The sequence below is a fragment of the Lycorma delicatula genome, chromosome 3 (assembly GCF_047948215.1).
Source record: "Lycorma delicatula isolate Av1 chromosome 3, ASM4794821v1, whole genome shotgun sequence".
Classification (NCBI taxonomy): domain Eukaryota; kingdom Metazoa; phylum Arthropoda; class Insecta; order Hemiptera; family Fulgoridae; genus Lycorma; species Lycorma delicatula.
In genome coordinates, this window is record NC_134457.1 from 58,189,364 (window position 1) to 58,207,241 (window position 17,878).

A 17,878-nucleotide genomic window follows, 5' to 3' on the forward strand; every position below is an offset into this window, starting at 1 on the left:
GTTATTATTTGATTGTTCTGTGGTTTTGTAAAATAATACATAAAGATTATCTTTGGTTATAATCACATAGTGTGTGGTGAATCTTTCATTGTGTTTTTTTTTTTTTTTACTTTAATTAAATTTATGAAGAAACTAATAATCTTGAATACAAACTAAACAAGATATCTGCAAGCAAAATATTGTGAGTGTGTTTGAAATAATAGTCAGATACCAAGCAGAAATTTACATGTCTAAAGAAGATATGTTTACATATCTCTTCAAAGATTTCAAAATTAATATTAACGTAATATTTTAAATTAAATTTGTACATTTGTTTGGTTTAATTGTACAATTTTTTTCAAACATTAAGTTATTTCTAAAAGTACTTTTTCTTAGAATTGGCTTATCTATAATTAGTAGTTTTATCTATTTTTAAAACTATCGATCCATATTTATCATATTCTGTAAGTTTTTTAACAGTAATGTTACCGATCATTATTTCGGTATATTGTTTTTATTGAATTATTTTTAAAATATTAATAATTAGTTTTATTTTTTTTTCTATTAAAAATTAATTAAAATCCTTGCAATTTAATTTATATATTGATTGTTTTGCGCAGGTGTGACACCACCACGCAGTAGACGTCACCTACGGCAAAATCAAGGGTGTCTTGAGGACGAAATGAACTCATTTTTAGAGGCCGGTCGCATATTGGTGCCGGACGGGGAAGATTACAAATTAGTTTTTATCAGCAGTTCGGATTCTTCGTCGAGAGAGGAACTGCAGTCGGACGACGCATCTTCGACTTCATCGGGTCTGGTAGCGGGATCGCACTTAGAGGATTGCGATTGGGATTATTTTGAAGCGGCGGCAGGACCTATAAAGCCGATAGTGAAGGATTGGTCGTGGGTTGGTGGTGGGGATAACGTCAGTGGTGGTGGTGAGGGACAGGCTCGCGCTGTTGTGGCTCATCGCGCCAGTCAACAGAGTGCCTCCGCGCGGACCGTTAGTGCCAGTTCGAGCAGTGCGAGTGCGGTGCTACCTATACCCGTCCCCATACCGGTACCGGTGCCCTTTCTCGTGCCGGTACCCTGGCACCCGGAGCTCACCATTCGGGTGCAGCACAGCCTGGCCCCGCTCTGGAGGGATTTGCTCCACCATGGCGGCCTAGCCATGACGGAAGAGAATCCTCGGTCCGAAAAAATGCCCGCCAGCGAGGTCAGCCCCGTCGACGAATTGCTGTGCAACAAAGCGGTCTCCGATGTGATTCTCCGACAAGAGGCCGCGGATGACAAGGATGGCGGGGTCGTTCTTACTATGTACAAGAGCTTGGACGAAGCGGTAGACAGTGCGGGGTGGGGAACGCGAGAAAGTGTTCCGAATACGATCGAACGAGAGGATGATGATGATAATTCTTTATCATCTACATGTTCCGAAGACGAATCCGATCCTCCGAAACGAAAAGCAATGAAACGAGTGTACAGATTCGATTCACAACGCGACAGCGCATCGGAAGAGGAAGACGACTCGTTAAGGGAGTTCGGTCTCGGAGCGGCTCCTCCTAAATCTCTTTCCTCTTCTTCTGGTGAATCGTCCGACGAATGCGACGGAAAACATTTTAGTAAGATGTACATAGTGAATGAAAAAGATCGAGCTATCAGTGATATTCCTGGACTTGGGGACAATAATGTCAGTGATGTCGGTTCGGGTATCGCGTTGTTGAAACACGTGCAAGTCGATGATATAGATGTCGTTAATGTTAATGTTATCAATAAACAGACCGAGATATCGTCGCATTTAATTGATAAACATCCAGTTGACAGTAGTGAAATTAAACTGTCACATATACTAAATCCCAAATGTGAAGAGAAACCGGATACGGACGTGAAAGGATGTGACGGTTCGAGTAATATAAATCTTAAAACAGTATTAAGTGACGTCACATGTAGAAATACTTGTTCAGATAGTGCGGTCAACGGCATAAAGTGTCAAAATAGTCTCATTAGTTGCGCACCCACCGATTTACGTACACCTGATCGGGTCGACCTTGAACCCGTGTCCGGTTCTGAATGTGTTACATCGCTCGATGCCGATTCCCTTTCAGTCAGCAATGCGGAACTTGTTCCAACATCCATCCTTACTACTGATTCTGTGGAGGATCCGGTTTACAATCAAGCCGTAAGTAATTCAGATATTTTTATTGAAAAGGAGTTAGAATCTTCATTATTGCTTTCTGATATTAATCAAGTCCCTGATTCTAAAGAAAATGTTCAGAAAACACCTTTGTTATCAGAAACATCTAAGGTTAGAGATAAAGACCTGTCCGTTCCTAATGATGTTATTATTGTTAATACTGTTCAAAATATTTTATCGAACGGTAACGACTTGGAACCTCCTTCTAATGTCGATACCGCTGATCATCCAGTAGATGAATCTCATAAATTAAGTGAAGCGGTTGACCGCCTAGAATTATCTTCTAAAACTAAGATAGATATGTTAGAAATTACTGATGTAAATAAATGTTCCTATTTAAAAAGTGATCTCACTAAAAACAAAGACGTCATTTCACGTGTCGGGAGCAATTTATTGATTAATGATTGTATAAAAGATGTAACTGTTAATTTAGAACCCAGTGATACCGATAAGAAAAATTTAGATAGAAGTGTAATTAAAACTGACGTAGAATCTACGCTGAATCAGGACAGCGATGTCGATAGCGATAGTAAGACCGGTAATAAAATTAATGAGGAGGGGACGCGAAGCAGCACGTCTGATGAGTTCTCGGGTACTGAGTCGATGGAACTAAATGTGAATGTGAAGGAGGAGAGCAGTCGGGCGAAGGAAGAGGGTCAGCTCACCGCAGTGTCTGGTGAAAGCTGGCGAGAGACGGGCCGCTACACTAGTCTGGTAATGATCACACAAGATCCTCCAGAACAAGCTACCGCTACCGTTTTACATTCGCCTCAGCCCGCTTCTTGCGACGAGGTGCACATCGTAACCGGGGCCGATACTCTTTCCTGTCTTGAAGAGGGGCTGGCAGATGACGACTCATGGGTTGAAGATCTTGACCGCGAAGAATTGAACACCACTACTGAGGAGTCGTCCGAAGGTGAAGACGCGACGTTCCCGGATAGGGAAGAGGAATTGCGTGGCTATCACCGTACGGCTATCGATTTTACGTTACATACTATTGTCGAGGAAAGTTGTGAAGAAAGTGAAGTGGAGCAGGAAAAAAATAGACCGACTGAGTTAGAAAAATATTTTTTTTACGGACTGGGAGATGGCAATACAGAGCAGAGAGAGACTGACACCATGTCCGAAACGAGTTCTATATACAGCGAGGGCCTGGAAAGTATGAGCGGTGATAAAGAACAAGGACAAGGTGAAGATGAATCGAACGTAGACCCGGCTGATCTCGCTTCATCGAGGCTGGAAAAATACTTCTTAAGTGGATTCATGGGTTTCAGCAGAAGAGATTCGGATGGAAGTGTCGGTAGCGATAGTGAAGGCCGTCCGAGTCCGGAACAACGAAGAAAAAGACTAGTGCGAGCCCGCGGCACGGGCCGATTACATTCATCCTCGTTAGATAATTTGCTTGCCGAATCCGAGCAGCAAGTTGAAATGCAAATCGAGTCGGAAGGCTCCACTACAGAAACGGACTCTCACGATGAAACAAGCAATTCGTTTGAAAAGACTGATGGGCAGTTCGATACAGTAAAGCGTACAAAGAAGAAGAAAAGGTCTGTTGTTTCTGCACCTTCCTTAGAACTTCTAGAAACACCTGAAGAAGCCGGTAGAGAAGAAGGAGACAGCCCAAGAGAGGAAGGTAGCCAGACACCGCAGCCAGAATTGTTACCGCCTCCTGCTGCCGCAGACCTAGCTACTAGCCGCAACAAACAACAAAGCCGAGATAGCGGTTTCATGGGTAGCTGTGATGACTTGCTTAAAGAGGGATCCGGAGCGAATTCAGAAACACCCCAGGAGGAACCGCCCGCCGTGAAACAGGAAATTGAGAAAAAAGAAACCTTGTCCGTTCCAGTTTCTTCAGCGCCCCCTACAGCCGGTCTTTCTAGAAAAGATAGCTTCAACAATTGGAGCAGCGATGAGGAGACAAACCTAATGATGTCAAAAATGAGAGCGTTTTTCAAAACTATGGTCGGAACGCAACCGAAGGCATCTAATCCCAATGCCCGTACAAGAAGCAAACCGCCTCAGTTAGTGTATTTTGAATCAGAGTTGACTAGATTGATGAAAACCGTACCGGGTATCAGAGACGAACAAGTGAAAGAAATCGTGGAATATTTGAGTAGCGAGGACACGTGGAGCGACTCCTACGACTCTTCAGATTACACCAGTTCGGATCTAGAAGGAGCTAGCAAGAAGAGCGCTTTACAAGAACAGATTTCGGCCAGTTGTCGACAAATCATCAGCAAATTTGAGAGCGGAAACAGTCAAGAGCCTCAAGAACCCGGCCTTAATCGTGACACCGCCCTTGTTTATCATCGTCTTGTCGCCTCCTTCAGCAAGATGGAAACTCCTAGCAGTGACAGTTCATCGCACAGTTCACCACCTCTTATCGCTAAAGTGATGCAACATATCGGAAGCCGTCTCGTCGCTCTTATGCACGAGGTATCCGGAGGTGAAGGCGGTCCCGCCAGCCCAAAAACCGCTACCCGTTTATACCATCGTCGTTTACAACCTAAATTGTCTGCCACTTCTACGACCGAAGAAGAAGAGGATTCGATGGAAGATTACAGTCCATTACCTAGGTCAAAATCTCACGACCCTCTTTTAGAAGCCAGCGATAACGAAAGATTCAGTTGGCGTGGAAGTTTTGAATCCGCTTTAATGGCCGGTTCCGATTCCAGAACGCGTTTAGAGAGTAGTGGAGCCGCTAGCAAAAGGAGATCTGCGAGCGATTTGTTATTAAAAAGTTGTAGTCGCGATCAGTTAGATAGAGTACGAAGTTGTGGAAGTATAGGTGGTAGCGTAGAAGATAAAATTTGGGGACTCCGTCATCCTAAGCGTCGTCGTAGCAGCGTTCCAGATTCCGGTGGATCGGCCGATGGCGAAGAAGACAGCGAAGAAGAACAACGCGTTCAACCCGCGACGAACTCTTTGCCCCGCCTTCCGACTACTGCCGCCCCCAGTCCCAGTATTTACAAAGCGCATAGTGTTCATCAGTTCAATAATGTGAAATCAGCGCGTTATCGGCCTCCTGGCCGCTCTCCGGCACCTCTTGCTCCGCCTCCACGACGGAATGCTACTGAAAACGCTAGAAGAAACCGGAGTCATCAGTCGGCTTCTTCCAGTCCTGCGTGTCCACCTGCAGCACTCGGTGAGTTTCAGCGAATTATTAATTTTTATTACTCGTTATTTTATGTTTTAAATACTATTATTTTTAAGTTTTATAGAATTTGATATTCCTATTTTTTATGAATTTATTAACTTTTTAATTAGGTAATGAATTACTATTAATTTTTTTAAGAACATACTTATCATAAAATTTTACTGATTAGGTTTAAGTACCATCTATGGTACTTAATTATTAAGTGGTCTGTCATTTATTATTAATTTTTTTTAAAAATCTTGTACAGTAGTTTAACGTATGAACGAAGTCCATCTGTAGCCTAGAATTATCAGTAATACAATAAATTGTCTCCTTCTATTATATAATAACACGATAAATTATATTAAAACAAAAAGACCACTTACATGTAGTCTTGCCTACATATCAATCTGTACTCAAATATAAATTAAAATTATACAACAATTTATTCATTATTAATCAAAATTATATTAATGCAACAAAGTAGGAAGTTGAACAATATTTTTGTTTTGTTTACAATTATATATAAAATTATGTAATCGTTGTTTGATATTGACTTTACGAAAAGATTAGTTTTTTTATTTAAACTATTTTATCAATACAAACTAATAAACACAAATTTTCGTTGATACGCAGCGATAAAAATAAAAAAATAAAATTTTATCTGATTTGCATATAGGAACGTGGAACATACCAAATTTTCGAAAATCCTAATCGGTTATTATTAACTCGGTCACAAGGTTTCAGTGCATAATGCATAATGCATAAATTATCGGATCGTTAAAAAAGTAGTCACCCTATTTAATAATAGATAAATTATTACTATAATTAACTTTCTCCTTGTTTTTAATGGTCACACATTTTGCTGTTAACTTGTATGTTTGTGTAAAAGGCGAGCGGTATAATGTTGATATATTATGCGTTCTTAAGTTATATACAAACTGAAATATATCATTTGTTATAAATTGGAATAAAATGGCAGGTTATCAAGAACAAGTTTAATGTTAAGGCCTATAAAGTATTTACATTCTCTGCTTTTTTTTATCGTAAAAAATCTTTGTCGGCCATTCAGTTTTTTATGGTTTACTTTTCTTGTTAGGTTAATTAAAAGGAAAAAATCTTAACATTGATTCTATCAAAATTTTAATAGATACTTTAATAGGAACGCATACGTGCATAAATGTGTACATGCACACTAATAGATAAAATTCATGGTCGGTAGGTTATATATAATTGTATTATTAACTTCATTTAAGAAGTTTAGTTAAGTCAGTAGTTGTAGTACGAATAATTAATTTAATTATTTCGTTAACCTATATTTTATTCTACATATAAGTAATAATTATAAAATTAAAAGATAATATATTAACTTACTTAAATGTGATTTAAAGTCTGTAGTTATCAGATCTATTTTGTAATGAATTTTTTAAATAATATTTTATCAATCGATAGTGTATATTTTTTATTTAGTTGCGCTATTCTGTTTTATGAATGAATTATAGTAACAAGTTGAAATCAGTTGTGAATATGAGTGTGTGTGCGCGTATTCGACCTATATTTATATCTACAAATGTTAAATAATTGGAGCTGTTTAGTAATTAGAGAGTAGCCGTTAGCGAGAGCTCGCGTTTCGTTTTCACTTAATGCTCCATTCTATCGACTTGTCGATTGTTCGTATTAGCTGCAATGTTTCTGTGGACTTGGAGAATGGGTGTAACCTACAATACGGTACAACCACGTGTTATGTTAAAATAAATGGGTGTATTGTAGGTACATTTTTTGTGTGGTGTGTGTGTGTGTGTGTATGTGTGTGTTAGTGTAATGTATGCTTAAGGCAAATTTGGCCAAGATATCAACTCGTTTTGATCGTTATAAATTTAATATAATTCACCTATTTATCACATGTTATTTGTATTTATGTTCTTGTAACATACATTAATACTTCTATTAATATATCATTTAAGACTTTTATTAGTTATAAGTGTTATATTTCATTTATAAAAATAGGGTTACAATAATAAATCATAAAACTCTACGTAAAAAACATATATCAGTTGGTTAAGAATAAAAATAAAACGTGTATACGTATTATTACTTTTCATTTATTTTTTTTAATAGTTTTTTCTTTGAATACACTCTAGAAGAAAATTTTTGCTAAGATAATCATCCATCCTGTATTACATAAATAAATCACGCACGTACAACCCATATGAATAACGGTGGGCGATTCGTGACCTTGAGATCGATTTCTCTCATTTTTGTTTGTATCGCATCTGTTCAAAACCTAAAGTTTGTAAAATTTTATTAAAAATGTTGTAAATAGTTGTACATAATGCAAGTTTTCATTGAGAAGTTTTGCGCTCATATGTTTTTTTAATCAGATTTGAATAAGTTTTTTTTTTTTTTTGTAAAGACATACGTTTTCTATCTTTTGATATAACACATCATTAAAATTTTAATATTATTCTTACGAAAAAACACTGTAGATTGCTTTAAATAACTAAATATATTTTTTTTTATTCTCGTTCTCAACGTTTATTTTTTTGAAAATGAAGATAAAAAATATATTTATTTTTTCTTCTTACTTCCAAAAGTTCCATTATTAACATACAAACCTGGAAATAACTGCACCTGCAGCTACACTGAACGAACTCGATAAATCGTTGATTTGGGGCTTAAATTAGATACAAACCAAGATTTCACCGCACTGAAGTTTAATTATTAAAATCTCCGGAATGAAATTTTTTCATACATCTTGCAGAGAATTTTTGTTGAAAATCATAAAAGATGGTTTGTTTTTTGAGGTTATATCAGTTATATCATTTCTCAACGATTCCTACAACGTTAACTACTGTATTAATAAAGACTCTATTTGTATTTCGTAACTCTAATCAAAGTTTTACTTTTGATCAGGGACCTCAAAAGAAAAATATCTTATTCCTGAATACTGAATCACATAATCTCACTGAAATTTTTGTTTGCAAGGAAAATTATTAGTTTCGAGAAATTCCTTTTTTTAAAGTATTTTTAATAAATTTTCTACTTTTTAAACTGTATGATTATAATTGTCGTGATTTTTTTTTAATTTTCCTAGAAACCCTAATGGCGATACCTTGTCTGGCTGTACACCGTTTTTCAGATTGATAAATATTATAGACGTATCGACCAACCAAGAATTCGTAATTTAATATTTCAATAAAGTTACTTGAATCTGAACATAAAAGTTTCTATTTATGTAAAATCGTTATATTTTTAAAAAGTTCATGCTAATAAATTTTCAACAAAAAATTTATTAATTTCTTTAGCGTAGTTGAGAAAGAATTTGAAAGTTTTTATGTAGTGCCAGAGGAGAAATATGCTTTAAATAACTGTGTAACTGTCTCTGTTTTACATCGTCTGCCCTAAAATCCAGTGAACAATTAAAATTAATTATGTTATAGCAGAATACATTAAAAAATAAAAGACAATGTTTAATCTTCTAAAAACTTGTGATTATTAATTTTCTTACCAAAATTAACTTTTTTTGTTGTTGTTTAGATTCTGTAAACAATTATAATTGAAAACTGCTATCGTTGTCTTATCGCTTAGATATATATTTACTTTACTACTTACCCAGAAAGTCTTTTCAGATTGAGTCAAGTGGGAGGTTATATGTTTGACTTTCCATGCATGCTCATATACTACGTTTTGATGACTTTAAGGGTAAAGAGCTAAGTTTTTCATTAAATGGTAACTTATAGTCTACGGACTAGGTTTCGTTATAGTTTCTGTTGTGTCTTTTTTCTTCGTTACATAATATTATATAACAATTAGTTGAGATTCTACAGAATCCGAAAAACTACATGTGCCGGTTTGTTGGTGAAATCTATATTGTTGTCAACTTCTGTAATTTTTTTGAAAAATAATTGCATGTAGGTAGTATATTATCAATACTAGAGCTAAATTGATTTTCACCAGTTAAGGAATATTGTCTCTTAATTAGCAAGGAATGTTAAACAAACGATATGAGTTATAGGTATATATTTTACCTATGAAAAACATACACGGAGTTTAAAAATGCATTATCCGATGGATTATTGTGCACTTAGAAAAATCTGTGTACAATAATAATGAATCTCTACCTACAATAATAATAATACTGACTTACTTTTAAACAATCATTCAGGGTCGTAATCTGAGAAAAAGTAATTTTTTACTAGTTTCCATAAAAAATTTAGATATCTTTTAAATACAGTTTATGTCTTTCAATTAAAAATCTTTTGAAAAGAGTTTGAAAAAACTTTTCATTAAAATTGTAACGTGAAGATAAAATCTTGAGTTATAAACTGTTAAACTGTGTTCTCTTACACTTGCAGTAATTTTCATAATTTTACGGAATTAATTAATTTCATTTATTTTTCAATGTTAATTATTAGTTTTTTATGGGTTTGATTGAATTTTACTTTCTCTGCCAATATAGCTTGAATAACTATTTTAAAGGGGTAAGTATGGTTGTCATATAAAAAATGGGGTACTATCGGGGTTTTTTGCAAATCTTTACGTTTACGGATCCAACTAATTCATCTAGACCAAAACAAAAACATATTATATTCGTATGTGTGTCGCTTTTGCCCTTATATCAAAAGATAGATCAAACCGATTTTTTTTCAAATTTACTCAAATATTTCTATATATAGAGCATTGATCACATTTTTTTTTCAAAGTCGTTTTTGCGAAAAAAGCAATTTCAATTTTGTTCAGAGGTATTTTAGATAAAATTTTATTAAAGCAAATTTTTACAACCTGCATTGCAAAAAAATAATAATAAATACAATAAGTAAATAATCAAAAAGTTTTTTTCCAAAAAATTACCCTGGATCTAAAATGCAGAAACTTTTTTTTGAAATTTTCTGTCTTCTCTATTGTAGGTGGTGTTGATATAGAGAAAACTTTACTTAAGCAAATTTGTTAACATACGAATATTTTTAGAAAAATGTTTCTTAAAATTTATTCTCCATCTACAAAAAATATATATTCTATTTTTTTATTTTATGGCTCTCACTTTTAATTTTTATAATTACTTTATTTTTTGTTTTTTCTTCATCATTTAAAGAGCTGTTAAAGTTAATTTTTAAACTTAACTTAAAGAGCTAAGTTAAAGCATCTTTGCAACTTTTAAGCATCTAAGCAACTTTTTTCATTACTTTCATAATACTTATGTTTAATTTTTTCAACAGTGAATCTTTAAACAATTTTTCTTAAAAAATGTAGCATACTAGAGGTATGCTACAAGAAGAAAAGTACGGTAATCAGTCAATAAATGGGATATGGGTTATTTTTGCATTTCCCGACGTTTCATGACCCAAAATAACAAAAAAGTAGGGGCGTGTACAGGTGTTAGCGTGTTTGAAGCTTAATAAAACTTTTGACTGGATAAACCGATTTTGATGAAATATTGTACAGAGACTCGTGTATATGGGACAATTTGCTAGTAAAGTTTTAAGGTCAACATCTCCAGGGGGTGGGGTTGATAGTTTTTTTTGGTCAATCTTCTCAAAATTTTGCAGACATATTCCTACTTTATATTAAGCTTAGTAAATACGTGCATGTTTATTTTAACATATTTTTTTTTAAATTTGCCCAAAATTCCCCCTTCCCCAAATCGAAAAAGCTATCTTGTTATTTATTGTTTTTTTTTAACAAACTTTTTTTATATCTTCCTAGGTATAGTGAGTGATAGTGTAAGTGAACCCTCCCCCCCCCAAAAAAAACAAAAAAAAACAAAAATACTGTTACGCAGTATTGTAGGAGGGGAGACGATCAAAGTTTAAAAATATAAATTTTTTGATTTTTGAAAACTTTTTTAGTTTATTTAAACTTTTAATAATAATACAATAAAATTTTATCATAATTCACTCCCCCACCATCAAAAAATAAATTTTAGGTAAATTTTTTATTGATTGTATAGTTTTTTTTGTTTTCATAAATTCTTCCATTTAACATAGTAAATATAGGAAAATGAAAAAAAAAAAATTGAAGGTGATTTTGGTGGTGGGAAAGACGAATGAATTTAAACCTACCGATTTTTTAAATTTTTTTGAGTTTTTTAACATATAATGATAATTTTACAATAAAACTTTATCATAAATTACCCCCCTCCAAAGAGAAATCATAGGTACCTTTTTTCATGTATCATTATTTTTCCACTATATAAGAATAAATAATCAATGTCAGGAAAGTATTAAATCTTTGTTGTCAGCTATTTTCTGTTAGGGATCACTTTATAAATAAATTTTTCTTAAATTTTCCCCAGAGTAAGATAACCCCTTGGATTAAAAATTTCTTTATTTAAAATGTTGATGCTTAGACAAAACTTCACTCAGGTAAATTTGTTAGGCTTAAGATGTATACGAATATTTTTAGAAAAGTTTTTCTTAATATCTATTCCCCACCTATAAAATTATATAAATTCTGGTTATTTTTTTTAATATTTTTTGACTATTTACTCTTTAATTTTTATAATTAATTTTTTTTTGTATTTTTCTTCATCATTTAAAGAGCTATTAAAATTAAAGTAGCTTTGGCACTTATATTATATTCCGGACTCAATATGAGCAACTTTTTTCATTACTTTCATAAAACCATCATAGTCAGGAAAGTCATGCAATACTTAGTTTTTTTTTCTTTTCGAGACAATTAAAAAAAAAAAAAAAAAAATAGAACAAAGATCAATTTTTAACAGGTAAAACTAGTAATAATTCTTTAATTACATGGGGTTCTTGTCATCGTAAGGAAGTGAAGATTCTAGTTATGTTTTAGCTGTCAAATTCTCTGAAGTGATCTTTTATGTTTTGAAGCATTTAAAATAATCTATATTTTCTACCTTAACAATATATCTCTAGATTCCAAAATTTCTTTATATAATGTAACTATAATAAGTTTTGTAAGATTTAAAAAAATATTTTTTAGCATTATGAATTTAAAACCTTGTACTTTAAAATTACTTTTGCGTAATATACCTTAGTATTTGGACTATAATTTTCTAATCCTTGACTTTATAAACATTAAAATCAATAATAACTGAACGTAAAAAGACTTTAATAATGTATGTTTATTTTTATTTTTAGTTAAATGAATTATTATCAATTATATGTAACTTATGTACAGGTCGTAATTAACAATACCAGTTATTTAGTTATGTCATTGTGACATTTTCTAACATATAATTAAAAAACAAAATAAGATATATTTCAATGTATAACGACTAAGTAAAGTTGCATTTAGAATCGGTATTGTGGTTTTATTATAAAATGTTATATTATAATGGATAAAATCTGTACAATGTTTTTATTATAATTATTATTATTTATAGTACTGCATTAATTAATAATAAAAAGGGAAAACGTAATTGAATAATTACACCTTATTCATTGAACGAGATTAATTAATAATCAGGATTATAATAGGCTAGTTATTACTTTCGTTCCATAACTTTTTTATGAAATAAAATAATTGTTAGATTGTAACTTTTACGTTTTTAATATCTATCAATGTGTGATACACAAATAAAACTATTTTTTAACTTAAAAATTAAATCGGCATTTACATTTTTTAAAAGATTTTTATTAAATTAGTTTTAATATTTTCTATTTTGGTTAGCCTGATTTGATGATTTAATTTTTTTATAAATGTCTTAAAGAATAAAAAATAGTTTCCGTCACCGTTTTGTCCACGAAAGTCACAGGAAATTAATGAACTATTAACTAAATATTTTCAAATAATTTGTCTTTTAATCGCCGTTATGTATAAACAAATGGTAGTCATTCAAAACAGCAATGTTCAACATAATAACTTTATGGTCACTAGAACTACTTTGTCTCTAATCAATTTTTTCAATATATACACTTTTTTAAGTATATATATATATATATATATATATATATATATATATATAGGACTTACAGAAATATGTAAATCTTTTTTATTGTTTTTAGATTAAAAAGTCAGGTGTACATTTGAAGCACCATTGAACGATTACCACATCTTCACTATATATCTAATTTATCTCAAATAGACAAATACCCAGTAACCCGGTTACTGCCTCCTAACAAGTACAAGTACTTGAAGGTTTATTAAAATATATGAAATCACGTGAAAATAAATCGTTTAAGTAAAGCAGTATCTAAACGCTATCTAAATATGCAATATCCAACTTTAGGTAAATCAAAAATTTAAGCAAATTAAAAGTACGGTTTTTCTGAAACATACTTAATTAGAATAAATAATTACGCTAAACTGTTATTTATATAAATTAATTTGAAATTAGTTTACTGTTTACAAAAGTTTTACAAAATATCTAAAATTAGTTGCCCAGATTTCGATTGTTAAATAATTTTATTATTAGTAGATACTGATAAGGTTTCAGTTGTTTAGATTTTTTTAAACTAAATTTACTCTTGTTTAGGGATTGCCTAAAACGATAACAGTTGTTTGTAATATTTACTCTTATTTTTTAAAAAAAAAACTGTTTAAATGTTTATTTTAGATTATTTTGTAAAATACTTTTTGTCGTTTGATTTTTTAAATTAATAATTTATTTTCTTATCTACACTTTTTCATCATTGTCTACTAATGATGATTGTTTAATATTCGAAATGGCCATCTTGTTTATTTTAAGTAAAATATCTGTAAACGGTTTTTGAACATAATTTTCTTTCCAATTTAATTTATATATATGTACTTTATATACGGGCGTTATATGGGCTATAATTAATAATAATAATAATAATTTTATTTTAAATTATAAATATTTAAACTATTAAGAAAAAAAATTAAAAGATTAAGTAAATTTTTTACCAAAATTTAATAACCGCCCATATTATGTAACTAAATTTTCTCCTTAAGAGAAGATTTTTCAAAACATAACAGAAAGTTTTAAATAGCGATTTACATTTTTAGTTAATAAAATTTAAGTGATGTTGAAAATTGTTATTACGTAACATGCTTAAGGTTATCAAGTGAGAAGTTGTTTAACATCAAATATTTTTTCTTTTGATTTTTGCGGGTTCATTGTAATAATAACTTATTTTCTTTTTTTTTATATTGCCTAAAATTATAATTTTAATGTTTAATGAAAAACAAATATTTTTTCATACATTAGCAATGTCTGCATTGAAATGATAGGTAGATAAAATTAATTATAAATATTCTCCAATTTTGTCAAACTCAAATTTTGAGTTTTCTGATTTAATTTAAAGTATATAAATCATAATTATTACTGAATGAGGTTTACTCGTATAAGTCTACTGTTTAAAAAAACATAAAAGACGACTTATATAAAAATTATATTAAAATATATTTAGTTCAAAACATCGTCAACAAATATTAATATAAATATATATATATATATATATATATATATATATTTTAATTAAAAATGAATTCAGGTAATGTGTAAAATTATTACCGATTTAATAAAAAAAAATAATAACTTAAAAAATTCATCCTTATATATGATACTTCTTTGACTATAGTAAAACACTTAGCATGCTGAAATATTTCACCTTACTACAACCTTATTTTAATGATTATACAATTACAGCTCACATTGATGTGTAATCACCTATAGATCTTATAAAAGAATGAAACATTCAACACATCTATTTATAAAAGATTATATAGATACATAGATATATTTAAATAGTTTAATTAAACAAAAATCAGCTTTTTAAATTTTCAAACATGTAAGAATCTGCACATTAACCTAATTTTTAATAAATAAAAGTAAAAAAGAATAAATTTTTCTTTTTGCGGTCAATTCTAGTTTGTAGAATCGTGTTGTAGAATTTTCAATAAAGTGCGCGTGCGCGAATCCAGACATAAATAGTGCAGGGAGGCTAGCTTCTGGGTTCTCGGTGTTAGAAAAGATCCCTCTCAAGGAATGATATGAGTAAAAGGTTTTACGACTTTTTTTATGGGCATTACCTAAGTTCCACGAAACAAGATCTTTTGTTAAGAGAATCTATTACGTTTTGTTTTTTCTCGCTTTTGATTTTCTGAAGTAATGAAAAATTTGTTTTATTTAATTTTCATGTTTTAGAAATTAAAAATATTAGTTGTTTATGAGTTTTCCAAAGCATATTAATTTTTCTTAGATACAGTTGGTTTTTAATTTTTTCATAAAATAATGTTTATGTTTAGTTGTAATATAGTATAATAGTATAATATAGTATAATAGTGTATATTTAGTTGTAATAAACTTCTCTTGTTTGAAGAAAAGGATATTAGAATTTAACTTTTATAACGCTGTGGTCGTAGAGCCATCAGTGAGTAGTGTTAGCTGGTTGGCCTGACTGTCAGTTGGTGTTCACATATATCTAATTTCAGAAATATATAAACATCTTAAAATTAAATAGGTAAACTACTACTACTATTATTATTATTACCTAATTTTCCTTAAATTAATAGTAGTTTTTTGAAATTTTATGAAATTGTGTGTATTCGCGCATGCATAAATCGTAAGTTAGGTGATGAAATTTAAATGAACTGTTTATTTAATGAGAAATACAGTAGAGTAGTTTTACGTAGGTAGATAGGTAGGTTGCTAGGTTGTTATTCAAGTTTTACACGTAAAAGCTGCTTATTTGTTTATTCTTATATTAATATTGATAACCTGTATTAATAGGTTAACAAATTGAAATCAGAATTCTAGTTTGCGTAATTAATTGTGCAGGTAAAAGTGTAACAGATTGTAATAAATTAATAATAACACACTTAACCTTTCTTGAAATTATTGAGGTTTTTTATCTTAATAATTTTCTGAATGTTATCTCTTTTATAAGGAATAAAAAGTGCGGTATATATAAAAATAATGGTATATATTTGTATGTACAATAATATTAATAATTGTTAAATTTTTTAAATAACAATTACGCAACTCTTTTATTTCTCATTATTACTACATACTTAGACCAACTTTATGAAATCAAAGGCTGGACTTGATATTTTGAATTGTTCTGAGGACTCTGAACTCCTTTACAGTTGTACTATACAAATTCTGTACAAGTTTGTTCAGCCCAAATATGAACGACTAGAAAAAGGCGGGCCTATGGCGCGCCGCAAAAATGTTACATGGTTTATATTTTATTACACATGATTTTGTTAAATGTTTTTGCCAACTGTAACTAAATTACGTTCCTGAATTTAGCGTACTAACAACAGCAAAAACTTTTACAACGAAAAGCTTCAAAATCATTAACATTTTTAGCTGTTTCTTTTGATTTTTTAACGCTGCTCTAAACCCAATGTTTTCCTTTTTTATTCCCAAAACAGAAATATAATTTTATATAAATCGTTCCTATGAAGTATACAAATCGTTCGAACGAATGATTCCATCGAGAAATATAAATCGTTTGGACGAATGAATTGTTTATGCGCTGCGCGCAGCTGCCCGGCGACATTAGCATTGTTCTACGCCAATAGCAGCTAAAATAAATATGTGAGCACACACATCAAACAAAAAAATCCACGCACTATCCTTTTTTTTATGGGAAAGAAATCTACTAACATGTGTTTTGGTATTACTTTTTTAGTTTTATCATATTGCTAATTCTTACATTAGGTCTGTAGTTTTTTTAACTTTTTTTAGCGAAATTTACTGGATGAAAAAGTTTGTTTTAACCACGATTGAAATGTAACTATGGGAACTTAAGATGTTGAGTTGTGCATTTTAAAAGTAATAATAATAAAATATAAAAAATTAAGATCAAATTTTACAGCAAACCGGGTTTTTTTTTTTTTTTATTAGGTGCATTGATCCAATCCTAGTTATCGGAAACAACATTATTTTTTGTACATCTGTGTTTCGTTCATCTTAAAAAACGTTGATTGGAACAAATAGTTAATTTTATTTAGAAACATCTTTTAAAATGTTGTAGGTAATTTTGCAAGTCTAATTTTAAAAAAGCGGACCTTTTTGATTTCATTAATCTTTAATGTACATTTAACGTATTAAAATTCATTTCTACCTATACTTTATTCATTTCCATTTCGTACATTTCATTTTAATACTACGGTAATACAATTTTGTTGTATTCTTTCTTAAATTTCTTTTTTATTTCCAGTATTTTATTTCTGGTATCGTAAAAAGTAATTATTTATTATTTTCTATTTTTTTCTTATGACAGATTAAATTTATAAACTTATCTAACATTATTGTTTTTGACTACAGACCTCTTTTTGTATGAAATATGATATTTCAATTTAAAATACGTTTACATTTTACTTTTTTTTTATTATTATTTTCATCGCTGTTGATATCAATTGTTTTGAAATTTTTTATATTGATAAACAGATACTGAATTGTAATTCTAAGCACGTATGATATATTGTTTATAAAATTCTTACTGTATTATAATTATTTGACCTTAATAGATAAATTTATGGAAAGTATGAGGGAACATCACCATACCAATTGCTTAATTAATATGATTTTTAATTTTATTCAGGACAAAACACTCTTCTTATTGTAATAGAATTAGTATTTCTTTTCAGGAATTAAAAATAGGTTATAGTTTATTGGATTCATTTCA

The 17,878-nt window shown here is 30.7% G+C and overlaps 1 protein-coding gene across 5 annotated transcripts in view; it reads left to right on the forward strand.

The window, feature by feature from the left end:
• btsz (bitesize) overlaps positions 1–17,878 on the forward strand; it is a 393,986-nt gene that overhangs the window by 223,905 nt on the left and 152,203 nt on the right. For all 5 annotated transcript variants that reach the window (XM_075359868.1, XM_075359870.1, XM_075359869.1 and 2 more), the window contains one exon: positions 600–5,318. In XM_075359868.1, coding sequence (XP_075215983.1) covers positions 600–5,318 — 4,719 coding nt within the window. The remainder of the gene's footprint in view (positions 1–599; positions 5,319–17,878) is intronic.